The sequence below is a fragment of the Myotis yumanensis genome, unplaced genomic scaffold (assembly GCF_028538775.1).
Source record: "Myotis yumanensis isolate MYYU_CA2020_CCGP unplaced genomic scaffold, mMyoYum1.0.hap1 SCAF_5, whole genome shotgun sequence".
In the NCBI taxonomy this organism is placed as follows: Eukaryota; Metazoa; Chordata; class Mammalia; order Chiroptera; family Vespertilionidae; genus Myotis; species Myotis yumanensis.
In genome coordinates, this window is record NW_027223756.1 from 61,726,747 (window position 1) to 61,750,629 (window position 23,883).

Sequence of the window (23,883 nt, forward strand, 5' to 3'; positions counted from 1 at the left end):
TACACATGCAAATTGTACAGTATACCAGTAAATTTGATTTCATTTTTGATACCTGTGTCATTTTTAAACTTGACCAACTAGAAAGCAAATTTTAGAAATTAATTTAACAATGACACAAACATTACTTGTAGCTCTAATAGTGTTCTGTTTCTTGGAGCCCTGGAAAAATACTTAGCACAATCTGTTTTTAGGCTTGTATGAGTTCTCCAAAGGAATACTTTTTTATGCTTTTCTCATATTTATGATTGATTATTATAATTGATGTGTATGATTGTTACTCCTCATGTCTTATTAATTTTTTAGTGCAGTTTATACTTAGAGCACACATTAATTTTTAAAAGTCTCATGGCATGACTACTACTAGCATGGGTGGGTATCTTTTTCTCTGGCCTATTTAGGTCAGACCCATGTTCTAAGACTCAATTCATTTTCCATGTTTTACATGAAGTTATCAATAAATACTGCATCTCATATCAACGTTTTTCACCTCAGACATCCTGAATCACTACTTTTTAAATTAAAAGTAATTACTTTGATTTTTATACCACTTTCATTTTAGGTTTTTAATGCATATGGAGCTTTGTAATTAGATAGCCAAAGAACAAGGGTCATATTTCATTCTTGCATTCACTACAGGCTTAGTTTTGTATTTTGCAAATAGAAAGTAGTAAACAAATCTTTATTAATCTATTCTGTTTATTGAGCCGGGATATCTTTTAACATGCTATAGTAAATAATCAACTAAACATTATGTGGACTATTGAGAGCTGGTCACTCCACATGTATCCATGGTATTTATATCTCAAGATATAGTATCCTCTAAAATTAACACTTGGGTTAATCTTTCAGCAGGTTAGGTCATTAATTAAATGTTCTGGCATCATAAACAAAGACATACTTCGAACCCATACAGCCTTTTGAAATTTGAGGTGTCAGACAATTCCAAAAAGTTGTGTGGGAAGTGCAAAAGAAAAACTGTACCAAAAAGGACTAGGGAAACATCCATAGCTTGCTTCAACTTTCTGTGAATATCAGGATTGTCACTCATGTAGATAAATGACTATAGATGAGAGTCAGGGAGAAAGATATGATCAGTCAAGTAACATTTTTTTCCACTCAAAAACCTACATACTGATTTATTTCAATATACTTATTAAGAATACATTAAGTACAAAGGCGTTTTAATTTAGTTGAGATTATTAGGCCAGAATACTTCTAAAAATTAAATGTCAATATGGATGTAACATCTGCTAAAAGATGTTACAATTATTGCTAATTATGATATGATTATGAAGACAGACAAGATATACCAAAAAAAAGAGAGAGAGAGAGAAATCAGTATGGATAAGAAGACTGTGATTATTTTATTGTTAGTAATGGCCTGAGAATATTCTCTGTTTTGGCTCCACATTTCTGCGTAACACAAATTAGTATATATATATATATATATATATATATATATATATATACATATACACATATATACACACACACACATATACATATGTATATATGTATATATGTATATATGTATATATGTATATATGTATATATATATATATATATATATATACATATACACACACATATATATATATTATTTCAGAGAGGAAGGGTGAGGGAGAGAGAGATGAAACATCAATGATGAGAGAGAATCATTGATCAGCTGCCTCCTGCACAACCCCTACTGGGGATTGAGTCCGAAACCAGGGCATCTGCCCTTGACTGGAATCAAACCTGGGACACTTCAGTCGGCAGGCTGACGCTCCATCACTGAACCAAACCAGCTAGGGCAACAAGTTAGTTTAAATAAGCTTGCCAGAGTATGTGAGTAGGAGGTTACTATACACTGGATTCTGTATTAGTGACTTGGGAGTATGCTTCATGACAAAATTCAGATAATTGTGTCTGTCATGTTGCATAAGGAATTAACAATTGAAAATATATCATTTTGACTATTAGTCGTGCTCTATCACTATTAATAGATAATTTATGCTATTAAATTTTGAGTTTCCTTCAAGTCATTTTTTTAAAATTTGAGACCACTAATTTAAAAACAAACAAGTAATGTGCAAGCAAAACACCCAATGATAGTAGCACTCCCACAACTAAATAGTCATCTTCCCCATTACTCTACTCTGAATCATAATGTCTTAAAAATAATATAAAAAGGTTTCTTAGAAAGTATTTGGAAAATTTTGTGGATGATAATATACTATATAGTAATTATCATATATTACAATTTTAGTATCACTGTTGAAAGTAAATATTTTAAAGTAACATTACTATGTCAAGGGAATAATAAATTGTTTATAGAAAGTCAGTGTTTTAGAAGGAAGGAAAATGTATTATTTAATGAATTGATATAGTGTAGCAAAAAAAAAATGGTAAATATTAGTGCCATCTATTGATAAAACTGTGAACTACAGTTTCATATTAAGAATTTTAAGACTTTTATACTTAATAGGAATACATTACCAACACATTAAATGATTCCTTATTTTGTGATTATTCTAAATTATTATTATTATGTCACATTAAATACTGGAACGGTGTTAAAAATATGTCAATATATATGTGCATATGTATGTGTGCATATGTATATATCAATAACAATATTTCTAATAATGAGTATTGGTCATTATTTTAAGTTTACTTATGGTGACTGTCATTTATTTAAATGATAATGAATTTAATTAATGAAGGAAATTAAATTTTATACTAAATACTTTCTTCCAAAAATAAACAACACATATCTATATGGTAGTAGATTGATCATTGTACCATTTTTAAATTCTATTTTAATATAAAGAAAACACTTTAAAATGAAAAAGTTTGCATATTTACCTTTTAGCATCCTACTATGACTATTTTAATATTTCTCATTTTCTTTTTTATTTTGGTTCCATTATATATAATAATAGACTACTACTTGCAAAACTCTTAAATTGTATTGCCTATTTTCAGTAAGTGTAAGTTATATATTTGTTCCTTAGAGTCCACCTATAAGTGAAATCACACTTGAAACCCATATAATTTTATTAACTAATATCACCCCAATAAATTTTAAAAAATAAATTATACCTTAAATTTTTCCAAATTTGTTACAGTACCTAGCTAGAACAACCTCTGTGCTGTCTAGTCACATTGTCAAGGTGATATTGAATAGTTTAGGAGAGTTAGATTATTAACGATACATACAAAGTTAGGGATAAGACAACCGAAAGGATCAGAAAGCAGTAGTGGAATCCATTGACCTCAAGGCCATGATCAAATTATATGTTGCAGGTGACAGGTACCAGAGAATTAACAGGTGCAACAGAGGAATCAATGTTATTGACAAGAGCAGAAACTACGAAAAGCACAGCCTTAAGGGGAGGAACTAAATGGAGGCTGAGGTGAAATCAGGGCCAACTTTGGCATGTTATGGTGGTGCCTATTGGAACACAAAGCAGATATTAAGCTCTCATTCATTATTACTCACACATGTAGTTTATCTATTTCGTAAGTGTAGGTTGAGATCCATTATATACCCTGATGGATGCTAAGGATCCAACAGTGAACAAATATTAGTTCTAGTCTCAGAAGAGCTTATTGTTGTACTTGATGCTAGCCCAACCTCCCATATATGAATACAAGCTTCCATTTTGTAAAAAAAAGTTGGTGCCACTGGTATGATCATATAATAAATAGAGACATTTATGAAAAATATGAATGGGACTATGAAGCTACAAAAATCAAGATGGTGAGGTACTGGCATAGGATAGGCATGTAGATCAATGGAACAGAAATGAGAGAATTGGAGAAGAGAAAATGAACGTTAAGGTGGGGGAAGCCATGGAAAAATACAAACCTGTGAACATGAACTGGAACCCATGAGACTGGACTAGGGCACATGTCAGTTCTCACTGCCTCCAAACTTGATGAGGTTAGTGTCCTAAAATTCTAGCTGTCTTTGGTACAGAACCCAATGTACACCATGCTCAGGAATGACAAAGCTGAATGGAAATGGGAGCAATGGTGGGCCCAGCTGCTGGCTGCTACCCCACACCAACCACATGAGCCCCAGATAAGGAACCATATATGTGTGCTATAATCACAGGGTAACCCTGCCCCAACCCTGACTTGACTTCTACCCACCAAACCTTGAACAAAATTAAAGTAACTCATTACCCATCCTAACTGGAAACATACAGGAGAGGGAATTCTTGGAAATGTAGTTCAGCCTAGCCAGTTCAAAACATCATAAAACATTATTTATTTTTTACTGTGTATACAAATGATAACGTACTGTAATCACTATTCTCTTTATTTCTTTTGTTTTGTGTTTTCTGAGTTATTCTCATAGCATAAAATTTACCATTTTAAGATGAAAAATTTAGTGGTTTTGTTGTTGTTGTTGTTGTATTCTCAGAACTGTACAACCATCACTACTAATTCTGCAGCATTTTCACCACCTCAGAAAGTAAGCCTGTACCAGTTAGCAGTCACTTGGCATTCACCCTCAACCCTCCAGCTCCTGGCAACCACAAATCTACTTTCTGTTTCTTTGAATTTACCTATTCTTACATTTTACATCAATCTTCTTTTTTTGACTGTCTGCCCTGTGGACTTCAAGCTCCAGAGTCAGACAGGAAGACAATAAACAGCCTCACAGCGGCTGTTACCCAGCTCATATAATCGAGTTGTGTAAGGTCACATTCCTGCAAGGAATCTAGGTAGGTGGTAGATAGATAGATAGATAGATAGATAGATAGATAGATAGATAGATAGAATCTACATATAATACATATAATTATATCTAAATATGTAAATAGCTATGTCTGTAGATAGTGACATCGAATGAAAAATTTACAACTGAACCATGAATAGAAAAATTAAGAGATGAAAAAAGAGAAAAAGGCTTATAAGGAAAAGACAACAGAAAATAAAAGAGAAGAGTAAAAGAGAGAGTTGGCAATGAAGGAGAAAGCAGCAGGGAAGGGAGAACAGAAAGAGAGAAGATACACTAGTAGGGGGAGGAGAAGTTGAAGTGGAGGAGAAAGAAAGGAGCAAGTGATGATTTGGAAACAGCAATACAGGCATTTAATAAAGGATTGGCAAGCTATAAATTTTGAGAGGCAAGTTCAGACCAAATCAAGGGCATTTTATTTTCAATTAGTTTGGTTATTATTCTGAAAATAAAAGGCGGTGATGTAACAGAGGACCTTGAGTAGGTGAGATACAACATCCTACTTTCAATTAAAAATATGTTTCTAGTGATGAGACAATAGATTTGTGCAGGGCTGTGGGGCACTGTCAAATTAAGAGATTTCTGAATTATCAAAGGCTAGAAATAGTGAACGTTTTAAGTTTAGGGTATATTTAAGATTAGTAAAAACCTAAGTTTAAGGTAGAAAAAGGAGATAAAAATGAGGAAAAATTAAAAATATGTATGGTAAATAGTTATATTGTAGATTGTTTATGAGGGTTGTTAATGAATTAGAGGGACAAGACACAGATGAATTCTAGCCTTAATTTGGATAGATATTCTGATTCATGTTGGAGGCAGCATTATTTGCATATAAACTTGCAGGAAGCATGCAATTTTTTAGTAGAACATGGCATGAGCTTCAGAGGTAACCTACATTACTTCTTGGCAGCAGCTAACACTAGGGCATGAAAAAAAGACACCAAATACTTCTGTCTATCCAGGACACACATTAGCACTGAGACATCTGGAGAGAAATCCTAGAGAACCAGAACATGATCATGCAGAGCATGGAGGGACCAGGAACAAGGGGTTGCCTGAGAATGTGAGAATGTCATTTTGATAGTTCCAATCACATGACTTATTTCCTTTGAACTGCTCAGAGTGGACTTTTCTCCACTACTGAAATAAATTATGTGTTTTTGAAAATGGATTAATAATGTTTTCATTAAATTTTTATTTTGAGATTATTGTAGATTCTTATACAGTTTCAAGAAGTGATGCAAAAAAGATCCTTTGAAACCTTTCCCCATTTTCTCTCATTGATAGCATCTTGCAAAACTCCAGTTCAAGCTGAAGAATCAGGATATTGACATTGACAGTCAACATACAGAACAAGATCCCTGATGTTCCATATTCATTCTCTCCTATTCCCACTCTTTTATGAACCAGCAACCACTAATATGTTTTCCTTTTTTAAAAAAATATTTTTAAATATATTTTTATTGATTTCAGAGAGAAAGGGAGAGAAACATCAATGATGAAAGAGAATCATTGATCAGCTGCCTCCTGCAGGTCCCTCACTGGGGATCAAGCCTGCAAATTGGGCATGTGCCCTGACTGGAATCAAACCATGACCTCCTGGTTCATAAGCTGACACTCAACAACTGAACCACACTGGCCAGGCTATTTGGTTTTGTTGTTGTTGTTTTAACTTGTTTTTTCAAGACTTATATAAATGAAATAATTCTGTATATTCTTTGGGAATTGGCTTTCCCCTCTCCCCCATTCAGCACAGTTATCTGAAGATTTCACCTAAGTTGTTATGTGAATCAATAGTTTGTTTCTTTTTATTGCTAAATGTAGTTCATGGTATATATCAGAGTTTGTTTAACCATTTACCTGTTGAAAGACATCTGGGCTAATTCCAGTTGTTTCCTATTACAAATAAAGCTCTAAAAATACTCATGTCCTGGGGTGTGGCAGGAACCGAGTGGAGGAGGAAAAATTGGGGGAAAATGGAGGACATCTGTAATACCTCATGCAATAAAGATAAATAAATTAAAAGCTATTCATCTATAGGTTCTTATGTGAACTTAAATCTTCATTTCTCTGGGCTGTGCTCAGAAATTTTATTTCTAAATATTGTAATTGCATGTTTAGTTTTCTTTAAAAAAACTGACTGAGTGCCTATACTATCATACATTATCACTAGCAATGAATAAGTGATTAACTTTCTTTTTTTTAATATACTTTATTGATTTTTTACAGAGAGAAAGGGAGAGGGATAGAGAGTTAGAAACATCAATGAGAGAGAAACATTGATCAGCTGCCTCCTGCACACTCCCTACTGGGGATGTGTCTGCAACCAAGGTACATGCCCCTGACCGGAATCGAACCTGGGACCCTTGAATCCCCAGGCTGACACTCTATCCACTGAGCCAAACCGGTTAGGGCGTGATTCAGTTTCTTTGCATCCTTGCAAGCATTTGGCACTATCACTATTTTTATTTTAGCCATTCTGATAGTTGTATAGGGATGTCTTACCATATTAATTTGCATTTACTTAATGGGTGATGATGCCAAACATATTTTCAGGTGAGTATTTGCCATCTGTATATCATCTTCAGTAAAATGTCCTCTCATGTCTTTTGCCCTATTCCTAATTGTACTACTTGTTTTTCACTTCTGAGTTTTAATAGTTCTTTAGATATTCTAGCTTCTAGTCTTTTGTTGCATATATAATTTGTAAATATTTATTTTACTCTGTAGCTTGTCTTTTAATCTATTTCACTGAGTCTTTTCCAGAGCAAAACTTTTTAATTTTGGTGAAGTCCAATTATCACTATTTTCTTTTATGGATAGTGCTTTTGGTGTCAAGTCTAATAATTATTTGATGAACCTTAGGTAATGAAAATTTTTTCTTATGTATTTTCCTAAAAGTTTTATAGTTTTACATTCTCCACTTTAGTTTACATCCATTTTGAGTTGATTTTTGTATAAGGTCTGAGATGTAAATCAATAATAATTTTATGACAGAGGATGATATATTAACACTAACAAAAAGGAAATAGAAACCTCCATCCATGAGTACGACCTTACAAGTAGCAGGTCATGGGAGAGATGACACAAGTCTGACACCCTTTCTTCAAATAAAATAATAAGTATGAAAAATTACTAAAAAAACTCTGGTAAAATAAACAATAGAACTTATGGTAAAGAATATTACAACTTATTTTAAAGCTATTACGTTAATGAAAGAGTATGACATAGATTTATAGGGTAGATAGTACTGATACCAGAAAGAGGTACAATTGGTATATGTGTAAAATCATTATATTTATGAAAGTATGTGTGTGTGTATAAATGATGTATAAAATAAACATAAAATTTGTGTATTTCTGTTATTGAAGAATTACATAGTATATAATGAAGAAAGAATATCAAATTATAGAGACTATATTGCTTTACTCTTGGGTAATATAAGAAAAAATAACACCACGGAAAGAAAATTATGTTTTCTCAGACATTACATAAAAATGTAAAAAAAAATCAAAGTGGAAATTGGATGGTAAACTAGATTGTAATCTAATCTTAAATACAATTGTATTAAAAATAAATTAAATATTACTTTATTATTTAGGAAATATTTATACAACTGTGTGTGGCAGTGTATTTCTTTAGCAAGACAAGAAATCTAGTAGTAATAAAATAGATGTTTGAAAGGTTATATTAAATACAAATATTCTGTATTGTAATTATTCAAAATATATATGGTAGATAAAATATATATTCTACAAATAAGGAATGAAGAATCATTACACATGTTTTAGTTGAATAAGTGTTCATAGTTATTTACAAGAAAGAAATTGGTAAAGGCTATAAACAGGCCATTCATGGAAGGAATCACAATGACTAATGAGCCTGGCCACTGTCTCAGTGGTTGAGCATCAACCGCTGGAGGTCAAAGTTTGATTCTTGGTCAGGCCACATGCCTGGGTCAAGATCAATTCCCAGTAGGGGGTATGCAGGAGGCAGGGATCAATGATTCTCTCTCACCCTCTCCCTTCCTCTCTGAAACCAATAAAAATATATTTTTAAAAAAAATTTAGAAATGACTGACTGAGTATATAAAAACATATCCATATAGCAGTCAATGAAATTCAATCTAATATAAAATGGGAAATCATTTGCTAAAATAAAATGTTTAGTAATATCTAATTCTGATGAGTTGGTGAAAAAATGGACCTTTTCATATATGGGTTAGTTTTGGGAGACGGGATTCTTACAAAATGTTAGCAGAGCAATCAAGCATTATCTATCCAATTTTAGAGACAGGTAATATTTAATGTATCAGTTCATTTCATTAATTATCATTTTTTCCATCATAGATTTAGAAAAACAACATCATTTGTACTATTACCTTGAATGCCTTTGTTATGCTTTCTTTAATGTTTCAGAGAGCATTTCTGAAAATGATGGCGTTTAAAAGAGCCACAGACTTTAAGGATCAGCAGAATAGACTTAAGTTCATTAAAGTAGGATGAACTGCTGTCCCTTTCAAAAGAGCTTAAAAAGTTGTGAGTTTTTACAATGCCACAAGATAAATAGGAGACGAAATTTTTTTTAAAAAATCACAAAACTTTAGGACCATAAGGATGTTTTTGGTGTTAATTTATATTTTGCCTCCAACATTTGTTGCATCCTCTATACTTTTATGAAGGCTGTATAATGTGATCAGAGAGCTTTGTAATATTGACAAGAGACAGTGGGAAAGTCATGAATATAAAACGACTGCTTTGGGACAAAGTTAAAGAGAAATTGATGGCTTTAATAATGTCAGAGACAAAAGGCATTGGACGAGCTCTGTAGCATTTAAAATATTTATTAAACCCAGTCTGTAATTTTTCAGAGGAAAGTTGCTTAAATGACAAAGGAATCATAATAGAAACAGAACAATCCAGATGCCACTGTGAGTCAGCACTACTTCAGGCACATTTATATTCTACCCGCAAGCATTCTTAGAACCTTTTCTCGCTGTTGCAGCTGGGTGAATAATTTGTGGAAGAGCAATGATAGACTCCTTCAAAAGAAGGCAAGATAATGGCATCAAGAAAAGGAAAAAAAAAAAGTTGTTTACATACCTGTGACCTGCTCATTCACCTTAAATGCATTTTTGTTTTCAGTTAGAAGGAAGTAGTTGTGTTGGGTCAGTGATCTCTGCTGCCTGACTCTAAAATCGGGCTTTTAAAGTGTCCAGATTATGCTGTTTCCATACCTTCTGGCAATAGTGCTGGAATTTCTAAAAATAGATCTCAGAATGAAAGTTGAAAGATGGGAAAAAACAACAGGGTTTGGTATTATAGAGATCTATTTTTTTCCACTAGATGCATTCTTATATTTGATTAGAAGGATTATTAGATTAAAATAATTCTATTAGATCCACCCTAATGTTGAGAAAAGCACCAGTTTATTATATTACAATAAAATTATTATGGAACTTCAGGAAATATAACCATCAACATATCTATTATAGGTTTTATACCTATCTATTATTATTATTAAATACTTCTTGGTTTTGAACTGATAAATATTTACAACTGATTCCATATAAACCCCAAAGTTTGCAGAAAGAAAGACCTAAGAAAATATAATTATACTAATTATACTTTATTTTCTTTAGCTTACCTACTTTTTTTGGTTTCTCAACTTAATATTTCTAGTATTAGAACTCCATTTTTGTTTCTTATTTCTAAAACTAATTAAAGAACATTAGCTTTATGTGTGTACTCTGAGAGCAACCAGTCCTCCATACACAGCACCCTATTATTTACAGTTTATGCTCTACAATCTGTTAGATAAATTGAATACAATTGTATTACATTAAATTTAGTCACATGTTAATATTTTGCATTTCTATAGAACAAATAAACAAACAAAAAACTGGGTAATACAAAACAGGTAGTCCTGCTTCCTTGAGAAGTTTCGTCTATTTAAGATGAATTATTAATACCTTCCCAAATACTATAAATGCACTGATTATTTATTTGGCCTTTACATTTTAAATACAAATTTTCAAGGATCTTAAATATACCTTAGATATTGCTGCTAAAAACCTAACCCAGAATTTATATTAGATTCCAAGTATTTACTTCTACAGGGACATTTATTTTATAATCTGTACCACATAAGGCAATTTTGACCAAGAACACATTTTTCCAGTTTTCCATTTGGCTAATTTCAAAACCTAAACTGAGCAATCACACAACAGGTTAATACATAAAAGAGAGCATATGAGACAGTGAGAAAAAACCACCAGCACAAGGTGCTACATGCAGAATTTGCTTAATAAATATTTGTAAATTGTCATTTTAAAATTCAAAATAAATCAAATGTTTTATTTTTCTTAAATTTTATTCGTGAATAAAATTCATATATTTACATCTTGTATTTATTTTATCTAAGTGACGAAACTTACTTAGTTATATTTATAGAATTAAATGGAATAATATGTAATCTCAACTACTTAAGTGATTGCATATAGGCATAAATAATATATTTATTTGATATTAAAATTATTTGACATTGCATGATAATATTTTATCCAATAAAGCCAACTAGTTTAAACTACTTCCTGAGTTAGTTTAGTGACATTGAATATTATTAGGAAGTTTTCGGAGTATGTAGACATTTATTTTTAAATATCACCTTTTGCTTACAATATTTAGGAGCCTTATTTAAAGATTTTCATGAAACTGCACACAAATTGGATTCTAAATCCAATTTCAAAACCCTTTGGTGTTCTTCGCCAGTTCTTTTTTCACGCACTGCCAATAGGAAGGAGAGACAAGTTCATAGAGTGCACTTCCTAACTAAAAAATGACTGTAACAAATGGCTTGAAATGTTCTCTGGGGGATTATTGACTTTTTAATTCAGGCTGCCATCAATCCTCATTTATATTTCATAATATGTATCTCGGGAAAAATAACCTCCTTTCAAATGTGTAGCTTGTCGCTGAGGTTAAATAGTTGTTATGTCAATCACTTATTCTTCAATTCTATAAGCGTTGAGTGATTTTTTTCAGGTGATCATTTGATGTCAATATACTAAATGAGAAGCATATTATATGAGAGTATTTTTATTTTTAAATATATACTATCTATTGGGGTATAAAAATTCAATACAACAAAAATTATTGATCACTGTTTTCCCTTCAGTACATGCACAAGTATATAAATAAAGTAGAAACAGCTAGAGTGCTGTGGAACATTAAACATCTTATTTGAAAAGGTGTCCTTTGGGGAGTATCAGTGTTAGTATGTATGACTTACTTAATATCTATATTTTGTAATATGAGTGATGTGGAATCCATTATTATCATTGAGTTAATTGATGTGCTTCCTTTCTAAGTAATTTTCATATAAATGTAGGCTGTCTTAATTTTTTGCTTTTCTAAAGAATGTTTCAAGAAGCATTGATCCTTCCTTTGGTTATAAATTCAATGGCAAGATACACTTGCCTTCATTAAATATGTCTTTTTTTAAAAGCTCATCTCCTAAACCCAGGTTGTTAAAAGATTATAATTAGGTCTCTGAGTATTTGAAAGAATCTCTTTATTTTTCTTATGATGAATGTGGTTTTTTTTGGAAAAAAAATCTCTTTAAAAAGGTATTAATTTGTGCTTCCTATATAATAAAATGTTACAGTAACTATTCTGTGCTAGATATATTAAAAGAGCCTCAACATATGCTCTATGTTACCAAGGGGACAGGTACAAAAGTATTATAAGAACTATTTTTGAAAATGTTTTTGATATTTCAAAATAAACGATTCACATAGTTATCAAAGTGAAAAACAATACAATCTTGGTTTTACTCCCCAACATTGTTGCAGATGTTTGTTAGCGTGCGTTGTGTTTGTTTTGGATTATATTTAGGAGAGGGGGGAGGATGTAGCAGAATTACAATGCTCAGAGCTTTGCAAGTCTATTATTTTCCTGTCCTGAGACTATACAAGGCAATATACAAGGAAAAGTTCCAGCTCCAGACTCAACGGATTATGGGCCTTTCTGAGGAATCCTCTCCTCCCTTTGCCTCTGTGTCATAGTTGACATGGGCCTAATTTGGCTCCATCTAGTATCCTGGTTTGCATTGCTTTTGTAATTTCAGTAAATCTGGAAGGCCAACATTTACTCATTAGTTAATCAAATTTGTATCTAGATTGGCTCTGCCAGTCATTTGAAAGGAAAGTGGTCAAGTTAACTTCTACGCTGGATTTGTGACCCTTAAGAGAGTGTCAGGTTGGTTACCGACCTTGCATCTTTGACGGCTGTTCTGATGAATGAAAAGAAAATACATCAGGTAGTTCAAAGTACACACATTTTTAAAAAAGTGTATGGTGGTCTATGTGAATAAAACTTCTGTCCATTGTCTTTTGTTAAGGTATCTCTTGCAGAAAATTCTTCAACTAAGAACCAGAGCGTTTTTCCTTGATTACTAACTAATATTCTTATTAAAGAAAATGTAGGGTGTATAGGCTTTCATGGTTATGCTAAAGAGCAAATGCTAAAATATGAATGAAAAGAATAGATGGATGTGCTAAGCCTGTAACACACATCCTGTGGACTTCTCCATTGTCTGGGGTGACTTTAGTCACTCAGCTATCTAGGGGGATACAATGATTGAATGAGGCAAAACCCTTCTGTAAATGTACATTTAGTGACAGAAAAATAGAGATATGAGATAATGGAGAAATAGGATAAAAGCATTTAGAATAGCTCAGCTATATGAGTCTGGTATGAAGTCCTCTCTGAGGTTGCATTTAACATCTTGGCTAGGGTTGCCGTCATCTGAAAGCTTAATTGGGGCTGGAGGACTTCCAAGATGGCTCGCTCACATGCCTGCTTGTTCTTTGCTGGCTGCTGGCATGGAGCTTCTCTCTGTCACTTGATACATGAGCATTATCATAAGACTGATTGATTATCTTTGTGTCATGGAATCTGACTTCTCCAAGAGCAAAAGGGAGCTAGGAGGATGCTGTAATGCCTTTTATGGCCTAATATTGGTTATCTTGCACCATCACTTTGCCATATTCTGTTTGTTAACAATGAGTCATCAATTTCAGCCCACATGTAACATGAGGAGAGTTTCTCATCTTGGCCATCTTATATCTGACAGTCTGTGCTCTCTTGAAGATAAAAGTATTGAAAGATTTGTATAGATATTTTAACACTACCAAAGAAATGCAGTCTCTCCCTTTCTATTCTCTAGAATAGGTTATGTAAGATTTGTGTTATTTCTTATTTAGTTTGGGGGAAAACCAACAGTTTTATTTGAATAAAAGATTTTAATAATGTATTAAACATTTTTTAAATGTTGCTAGTATAAGATTTTTTTAGAATTTTGTACTACTTTTTTCATGGGTTCTGCTAGAAATTTGTGTTTCTAAGAATGTATTTATTTTATTTAAAGTTATGTATTGAGTTATTGTAAAGGCTGATTATAGAGGTTAATTATAAAGTCTCTTCTATAAGAATTTAACTATCAGTCTAACTTTCATTCTTTTTTGTGTTTGTTTCTTTTTAAAAAAAATTGCTTTCAGAGAGGAAGGAAGAGGGAAAGATAGATAGAAATGTCAGTGATGAGAGAGAATCATTGATAGGCTGCCTCCTGCACACCCTCTGCTGGGGATTGAGCCCGCAACCTGGTCATGTGCCCTTGTCCGGAATAGAACCCTGGACCTTTCAGTCCACAGGCCAATGCTCTATCCACTGAACCCACCGGCTAGAGCTTGTGTTTGTTCCTTAACCTTTTATTTTGTGAGAACATTTAAGTTCTATTCTCTTAGTATATTTCAGTTACACAATAGTGTTATTAACTTTAGTCACCATGTTATATATTATATCCTTAGACCTTATCAATCTTATAACTGACCATTTTTACCCATTTCCCATTTTTATTTTTTTCTCTGTCCTGGTTACTTAACTTACCATTATGCCTTTGGTTTCATTCCTGTTGTTACAAATGACAGGATTTTCTTTTTTAAAGCTGAATAATATTCTATAATCTATATACAGTGTGTCCCCAAAAATGAATATGCACTTTGAATGATTATAAAGTCAGTGTTTATTAACATACAGTTCATTTTCAAAATTTAAAAGAACCTACAGAAATGAATAGTATTTTTGGCAATGCCTGTTTTCAAACTGATGACTGTCCTGGTCCAGGTGCTGCTGATACACTAAGCAATGGAATCACAAACATCAAGAATCATTTCCTTTGGTATTGTTGTACCCTCAATTTGTCAACTATTGCTGGTTTTGTACCATAAACTTTATCGTTTATGTATCTTCATTAAAAAAAATGTCTATGGCACTTTAGTATAAATTTTCCTTGTTCAAAGCTTAGTCTGGCTTCACCCATTAGTTAAATCAGTTAAACCTGAAAGAAGTGAAAATTAAATGAGCTATTAGCTGTTAAAGTGTGTATACATTTTTTGCAGACACACTATGTAGACCATATTTCCTTTATTTTTTGTTTGTTCATAGACGACTAGGTTGTTCCCATACCTTGGCTATTGGGAATGATACTGCTATAAACATGGAAGTAGAGATATTTCTTTCAGACAATGTTGTTGTTTCCTTTGGATATATACCAAGGAGTGGGATTACTGGATTATAAGGCAGTTCTATTTTGTTGTTGTTGTTGATGATGTAGGAATTCCTGACCAAATTTGGAACATACTTTTAATGCACATCAGATTTTCCTTCCTTTTGGCTAAATTCAGTGGCTATTAGACACCAAATCAGCCAAGCTGATTAGTAAAGAGCACTGGCCCAGGAGTCAGGGCCCCCTGTATTTTAGTCTCAACTCTGGACTCCAACAAGCTCTGCGACCTAGAGCCAGTAAGTTAACATGACGATGAGGGCTTCCTCACAAACATTCTGTGGTACCTATGGATATATTATTATTTTCACTTTTAAAGTACTGTTATTATTTTTATCACCAAAATGACTGACCTATCACAGAATAAAAGGAGACATAAATCAAACCTCATTTTTACTGAAGAGACTAAAGTTCAGAAAGAATCTATATTATTTCTTGAGGAACTTCCATACTGTTTTCCATAGTGGCCTTTCCAGTTTACATTCCCAACAAAAGTATACATATGTTCCCTTTTCTCCACTACCTTGCCAACATTTATCTACTATCTTTTTTATAACACCAACATAACAGATGACATCTCATTATGGTTTTGATTTACATTTCTCTGATGACCGCCGATGTTAAAGACCTTGTCATGTACCTGGTGGCCCTTGTATGTTTTCTTTCAATCTTGTCTATTTAGGTTCTAAGCCCATATTTTAATTGAGTTATTTTTTGCTATGAAGGTGTATGCATTCCTAAATATTTTGGATATTAAGTTTTAATCAAATATGTGGTTTACCAATATCTTCTCTCATTTTGTAAGTTGCCTTTTCATTTTTTTTTTCTTTTGCTGTGTACAAGGGGCTGTCTGCTTTTTAGTTGCTGAGGTGTAACAGTTTATTATATACTTTGGGTACTAGTCTTATATCAGACATAATTTTTAAAAATCACCCTCCTGTCAGTTGTATTTACAACCTCTTGGCAGTGTCCTTTTATGCACCAAATATTTTACTTTTGATGAAGATCAATTTATTTATTTTTCTTTGTTGCTTGTATTTTGGGGTCACGTCTAAGAAACCATGGTGAAATGCAAGGCCAAGAAGATTTACACCTATGTTTTCTCCCCAGTCTTACTGTATTAATTCCTACATTTAAGTCTATAATTCACTTTGAGTTAATTTTTATATATGGCATGAGGTCCAGGTTCATTGTATTGCATATGGATATCCAATTGCTCCAGCATCAAGTCTTGAAATAACTACTTCTTGGCATCCTTGTTGAAAATCAGTTGACCATAGATGTATAGGTTTATTTCTGCATTGCCAACTCTATTCCATAGATTTATATTTTTATCCTTGCCAGTCCCACTTTGCTTTGACTACTGAAGGTTTGTAGTACGTTTGAAAATTGAGAGGTATGAGGCCTTCAGTTTTGTTCTTCTTTGTCAAGATTATTTTGGCTTTTTGAGCCCCCTTGTAACTCCTTATGAATATGAGAATTAGCTCTTTCAATTCTGAAAAATGCAGTTTGATAGGCATTACATTGTATCTAGAAATCAATTTTGGAGTACTGTCATTCCACCAATAATATTTATTACCAATTCTTACTCTCTTACCGATTAATTCTTTCAATCTATGTACATATCATATCTTTTTTTAGGTTTGTATCATTCTTTGAGTACTTTTTAAATGATTGAAGCAAGATATCCTAGGCTCAGCTTATATTTTTCCCTAGCATAGTCTTAGAGAATCTTTATACAAAGATTTCTGGTACATTTTTAGTAAGTAATGATGTTTGGAAGCTAAGATTGTTAAAAAATATGCAACAACATTGAAATATATAATTTATATTTTTCTTATATTGCAATTTTTGTTTCTTTGTTTTAGCAAATCAAATATGGGTTGCTAATTCACTATTTTTTCCATTTTTTAGTTCCTCCGGTGATCCGGGTATACCCAGAGAGTCAGGCCAGAGAGCCAGGGGTAACTGCAAGTCTGAGATGCCACGCAGAGGGCATACCCAGCCCCCAGCTGGGCTGGCTGAAGAACGGAATTGATATTACACCAAAGCTGTCCAAACAACTCACACTGCAAGGTGGTATTTACCTGCATTTTTTTCTCTTAAATGACCATGTAGAAATTTTATACTAAAATTTATGTCACATTTTATATCATTTAGTAAAAAAAGAAAATGAATCTTGGTTTCAACAAAATGTCACGAACATTAAGAAAATGGGTTGTACCTAAGACATTATATTTGAAATAGTCTTTTAATATTTTTAATGTTTTAAATAATAGTCTTGTCATAATGATTAATTATGTCATTATTTTGGTAATAAGTAAAATATTAAATTACATATCTTTTAAATACTTGTCCTCTGAGTTATAACAGATATACTGAACAGAATAATCAGATCTCTTCATAGAAACTAATTCTGAAGTGACTATTTAAATGTTTAAATCATACATTAAATATGTCTATGAAAGAGGGTGTTGATATTATAGACAGTCTTTAGTGAGTGTTTTGCAGTATACTTTGCAAATGAAGGGAGAAAAAAATCAAAATGTTACTGAATGTTTCACATTTACATTGCTTTCTGTTATGAAATTATATTCTAATATATAAAACATTCTATGTTCTAATATTCTATGCATATATATATAATTAATCAATTATTATACAGATTATAGTCACAAATGTATGGTAAGTGAAAAGCAAAAACAGACAATATTTGCAATGTCAAATAATCAAAATAATGATAAAACAGTTGAATATATGTTGGTTATATTAGTAAGTAAGAAAATGTACAGATCTAATTTTCATTGTCAAGAGTAGCAACACCAGTCATTTTACTTGATTATCTGTTGCATGGCATTCTATTCTTTATTTCATACCTTTAAATTCCTTCAATTCATCTTTTTCAAAATAAATAAATTTTCTTTTTAAAAAAATATAAGCATAAACTTATTCCACTTTAACAGTGATTATGTTTTATCAGTATTTTAAAGTAAATCTTTTGAAACATGTACTTATCTATTTTTGCAAGTCAAAATGACATGTAAAAGTGGTTTTGACCTTTAAAACCTGAATTCTAAAAATATTTGTTGATATAAATAAGCCCAATAAATTTACATGTTTATATCTACTGATTACATTTTGCTATAATCTGATTAACAGAAATTAAAGTGAAGAAAGTTCTAATTAGCTTCTGATTTTGTCATTTCTCATTCATTTAATAGCAGTAAACCATAAGAACATATATCTTTATTTCCAGGAATATATAGAAAGCAAATTTAGGGAGTTGGTTACATTCCAGACTCAACATTGAAAGAGTGTGGACCCTTCTAAAATAGTTATTGTCATTTTAAAAACAAGGCAAAATAGGTAAAGTTTTGAGAATATATGGCAAATCATAAAAGGTGAATAAGGAGCACGACCTAAGCGATATATCTGGATGTATAGGAATTTCATGTGGCTTTATATAAAACTAGAGGCCTGGTACACAGATTCATGCACTGGTGGGGTCCCTCGGCCTGGCCTGTGCCCTCTCACAATCTGGGATCCCACCATGCATGATCAGCTTGGGGAGGGCTCCAGGGCATGTCTGGCCTGTCTCACCCAGTCCCTGTTGGGGCTGATCGAGGCCAGGAGGCCAGGGAGGGACCACAGGAGGGCTCCAGGGTGCCTCTGGCCCATCTCGCCCAGTCCCAATCAGGGTGATTAGGGCCAAGGAGGTACCACATGAAGGCTACAAGGCATGTTCAGCCCATCTCGCCCAGTCCCAATTGGCCAGACCACAACAGCAACCTAACCTACCAGTCAGAGCATCTGCCCCCGGTGGTCAGTGCACATCATAGCTACTGGTTGACCAGTCTAACAGTTGACCAGTCAGTTAGGCTTTTATATATAGAGATTATATATTACTGAATACTATAATTATTTAATTATTCATTTATTCAATAGATGCTTATTTAGCATTTCTATGTGAGGTCCAAGTCTAGGTACTAACTGAATAACTGGCAATGGATGGGATAATATGTTAGTGACAGGAAGTAAAATCCTGGGAATGCAAACATATTTTATTGGCAGACAAATGAAGATAGATAACACAAGACTAAAAATTAGTGAAGATGCAGAAAAACAAGGTGATGCTACATTTAAAAAAAAAGGAAAGGTAAATATCTCAAAGAGTTTAATATCAGAGTCATAGAAAGGTCAAGAAAGGTCATTAAAATGTGTTCATGGGTCAAGTGATTCATATGTCCTTGTGACATTAAGAAAACAGTTTTAGTAGCAATCAGTCTTCAGTAGATTTAAAAATGAAAAGGAGGTAAAAAGCATAAAAATCTCTTTCCAGGTTTTGAAAGGAGAAAAAAAAGAAAAGGTAGCATATGCTATTGGAAAAGGTTAGGACTAATGAAGATATTTCTTTCTCCTTGGACAATTTATCCCTTTGAAGGACTATCAATAAAGGAAAGATGTGTAGATAATGGAGGAGGGAAAGGATGAACAGAGTTGTAGAAATGAACAGGAAAAGAGGAGAGATTGGCCTTGGAAATAAAGAGAATATTTGTTTATAAGTAAACTAGAGGCCTGATACATGAAATTCGTGAAAGAATAGGCCTTCACAGCTGCCACTGCTGCCTGGATCCCTCCCTCGCAACCGAGGCAGCTGCCTTAATCCCACAGCTGCAACCCCGGCTTCATCCGGAAGGTTGTCCAGAAGGACATCCAGTCTAATTAGCATATTACACTTGTATTATTATAGATAAAGGTGAATATGTAGATGGAAACAACGTTTTGGGTTTCCTTTATTTTTTCAGATTTTTATTGAAATATAATTGACATATAACATTATGTAAGTTCAAGGTAAATAACGTGATGATTTTATATATGTTGCAAAATGATTTGGCTTTACTTTCTTATCACTTCCATGTACTTCATGATTTAAAAAGAAAGGTCACTCACTTAGAGTGAGAAGTTAGTATTATAATGGGAAACATCAAACTAAGAGTAAAGATTTTAAATAAAAGTGGAGCAGGACATGAAAGACATCGAATAGTAAAGGTCAAGTGAAATGAATATCAGCATTGAACATCCTGCAAATTGAAAACTGTGAATATGCACATTTGTAAGTTTGCTAATGTAATAGCCTCATAATTTACTAAAAAACCTAGGTGCAGGGACACCAGGGACAGAGGTGTGTCAGCTTGCCCTAGTTCTGGAGGTTAGTAAGGCATATGGATCAGGATGATAAATGGATAAGGGAATTGGTAGTTCTGGCAATAGAATAGGATACATCTAAAAATGCTAGATTATGTAAGAAAAGGCAGTGAGGCATATGGGTTAGGAGGACATATTAGAATATTGAGAAGAGAGAATTTGAAGAGAGAATACATTAACTTGATATTTGAGAAACTCTAAAGAATTTAGCTTAAGTGTGTGGCTCTTGAAAGAAAAGTATGTTCTGTGGAGACATAAAGCAAGAAGCTGGTGCAGGATTAAATACAGCTCTCGCTCCCTATCTTTTGAGCTAGAGGCTGCACACTAACGCTCCCAAGCTAAGTCTGGAAAGCTGATTATTTTTGGACATAAAACAATTTTTGCTTGTTTTTTTGTTTTTAGAACATAGCCACACTTATTTTAAAGAATATTATCTATGGCTGCTTTCATGCTACTATAGCGGAAGTGAATAGATGCTACAGAGACTGTATGGCTCACAAAGCCTAAAATATTTACTATCAGGCCTTTTATAGCAAAAACAAATACAAAACCAAAATGTTTTGGACAACGGATTCTCAACAAAGAACGGGGGGATGGAGGTGTGCAGTAATGTTTATAAACTGAGAAAGAGGTTCAGGTGATTGGAATGATCATCTCTCCTCAAACACTCACTTCCTCTCCATGTCCCAATGACATCCCTAGGGATGGTATTCAAGACCTTTCATCAATGGTGTTCTATCTTCTTTCCTGAAACAGCCACACAGATTATGTTGTCCTCTGGCACAAATAGTCAATTCCTCATGGTGCGCGGTGTTACTGAGATTGGATAACATGGAACACCCACACACAACCACACATGCAGAGACACATACAGGAAGAAAAAGAAAAGAAAAAAAAGAAAGGAAATCTAAACAGATGAACACAACAAACACTGAACTTTAGTGTCTGATAGAGCAGAAGTCCAGCCTTTCCCTTTGAGTTGCGTGACTTGCATAAGATCAGTGTGAGTCTCAGATTCTTCATCTAAAAATTAAATGTTATTTGAGATAATTGAGAAATAATATATGTAAAAGGACCTCATATATTACCAACATACATTCAATCTTAATTATATCCAGATTACACTATGGAATGCAACTCATTATTCAAGGATTAGCTTAAAATATTATTTTACAAGATTTAAACGTTGGGTCAATGATTTCCTTAACCTTTTGGTTACACATTGACTTGATCAATTTCCATATTATGATATTGTTAAGTTTAGGTGTATTTATGCCAAAAGACTGAAGATCTTGCAGACAAACCATGTATTATTATTTTTCTGTTCTTCTTACCTAATACTTCCAGATACATAATATGGACTTAATAAGAAACTGGACAAGTGGCAGTCGTATTATATATGCATGATATAGTTAAGTTAATTTCTTTATGAAATGTTTTTTATAGGTAGCCTTCTATATTTTATAGCCTTCCATATTTAAAGCCTTCTATAAATTAACCATACTGGTATTATTTAAAACTTTGGTGAAAGCTTAAGGCAAAGTAGGTTCTGAATATTAAAAATAAATATATAAATGAAATTATAGTTATCAATGTGAAATACTTCTTGTGCAATGTAAGAAACAGGAAATGAATATAAAATATAAAGTGTGTGCATTTGATATCAAATATTGGCCTCTCTGTAATAGAATGACAGCACAGTTTATGAAACACTTGAATGCTTTTGGAATAATTTGGCGTGCCTCCAAAGCATGGAGTAAGAAGGAAAATAGTTTAATTAGGGCAAGCTAAGAGAATTGTTTGACTGTGTAATCAGGAAGCACTGTACCAAAACTGAAATTGTAGTTTACAAGTTGCATTTTGCCTTCTGTTTTCAGCAAATGGCAGTGAGGTTCACATAAGCAATGTGCGCTATGAAGATACCGGAGCATACACTTGTATTGCAAAGAATGAAGCAGGAGTGGATGAGGACATCTCTTCTCTTTTTGTAGAAGATTCTGCTAGAAAGACCCGTATGTACTGAGTGTGTGCGCACAAGCACACACACACACACTGTACTCAACTTTACTATCAAGCTTTTTTCAAAAAACAAAAGAACCAGGCCTGACCGGTGTGGCTCAGTGGTTGATCATCAAAGTATGTACCAAGAGGTCATGGTTCAATTCCCAGTCAGGGGGGGTTCCGGGCTCGATCCCCAGAGTGGGGCTTGTAGGAGGCAGACAATCGATGATTTTTCTCTCATTATTGATGTTTCTATCTCCCTCTCCCTCTCCCTTCCTCTCTGAAACAAGTAAAAATATTTTTAAAAGAAATGACTCTGTGAAATGAATAATGCATTAAAATTTTTATATATAGTAATCTTGAAATATTGAAAATAAATTTAAGAATTAAAAACAAGCTTGTGCAGTTTTTAACACAACACTGAAATGATTCTGTTTCTTTTGCAAGTGTACATAAAATGTTTCAGGTCCTGTCTTCCCATTTGCTCATAAAGGAATTTAAGTCCCTTGCAAAAATCCCTCTCCCAAATGACTTGGGGAATTCAAGGTCTCAATATATAGCAAGGCCCATCCTATAAGTTTAATAAATTAATATCTTTATTCTCCTGTCAGTTGCATTGCAGTCAGTGGTGCAATAACTGTTCAGCAATGCAGGCACTGAGGTCATTGCCACCATGAGACACCCACTGCCCTGACACCATCACCACTCTAAGGGCTGTTCTATCTATAATAATAAAAGCATAATATGCTAATTAGACCAAACATCCTTCTGAATGTCCTTCCAGATGACCTTCTAGATGAAGCTGGGGTTGCAAAGGAAGCCCAGGTCCCAGGTGCCAGAGGGAAGCTGGTGCTGGCATTATGGGGAAGGAAGGCCTACTCTTGCATGAATTTCGTGCATTGGGCCTCTAGTATGTATATATTTTTTATTGATTTCAGAGAAGAAGAGAGAGGGAGAGTGAGATAGAAACATTAATGAGAGAGAATCATTGATTGGCTGCCTCATGCACACCCCACACCAGGATGAAGCCTGTAACTCAGCCATGTGCCCTGACTGGGAATCTAACTGTGACCTCCTGGTTCATAGGTCGATGCTCAACCACTGAGCCATGTCAGCCAGGCCTGTTCTATGTTTAATGCTAAAAATCCTTTGTCATCATTCTACATGTCTTCTGGTGGGATCATGAAATATGCTTTATTTAAAATTATTGCTTGGTGAGAGGAATATGGATGGGTTTGGAATGCTACAGATGGATTTTTGGTTACAATTGAATTGCTCAGGACTCAAAGTAGCATTTATCAAGTGAGCTCTATATAGGCAAA

At 33.4% G+C, this 23,883-nt stretch overlaps 1 protein-coding gene across 9 annotated transcripts in view; it reads left to right on the forward strand.

Moving 5' to 3' along the window:
- FSTL5 (follistatin like 5) overlaps positions 1–23,883 on the forward strand; it is a 725,468-nt gene that overhangs the window by 606,416 nt on the left and 95,169 nt on the right. For all 9 annotated transcript variants that reach the window (XM_070415376.1, XM_070415375.1, XM_070415378.1 and 6 more), the window contains 2 exons: positions 17,270–17,431; positions 22,438–22,572. In XM_070415376.1, the coding sequence (XP_070271477.1) occupies positions 17,270–17,431; positions 22,438–22,572 (297 nt within the window). The remainder of the gene's footprint in view (positions 1–17,269; positions 17,432–22,437; positions 22,573–23,883) is intronic.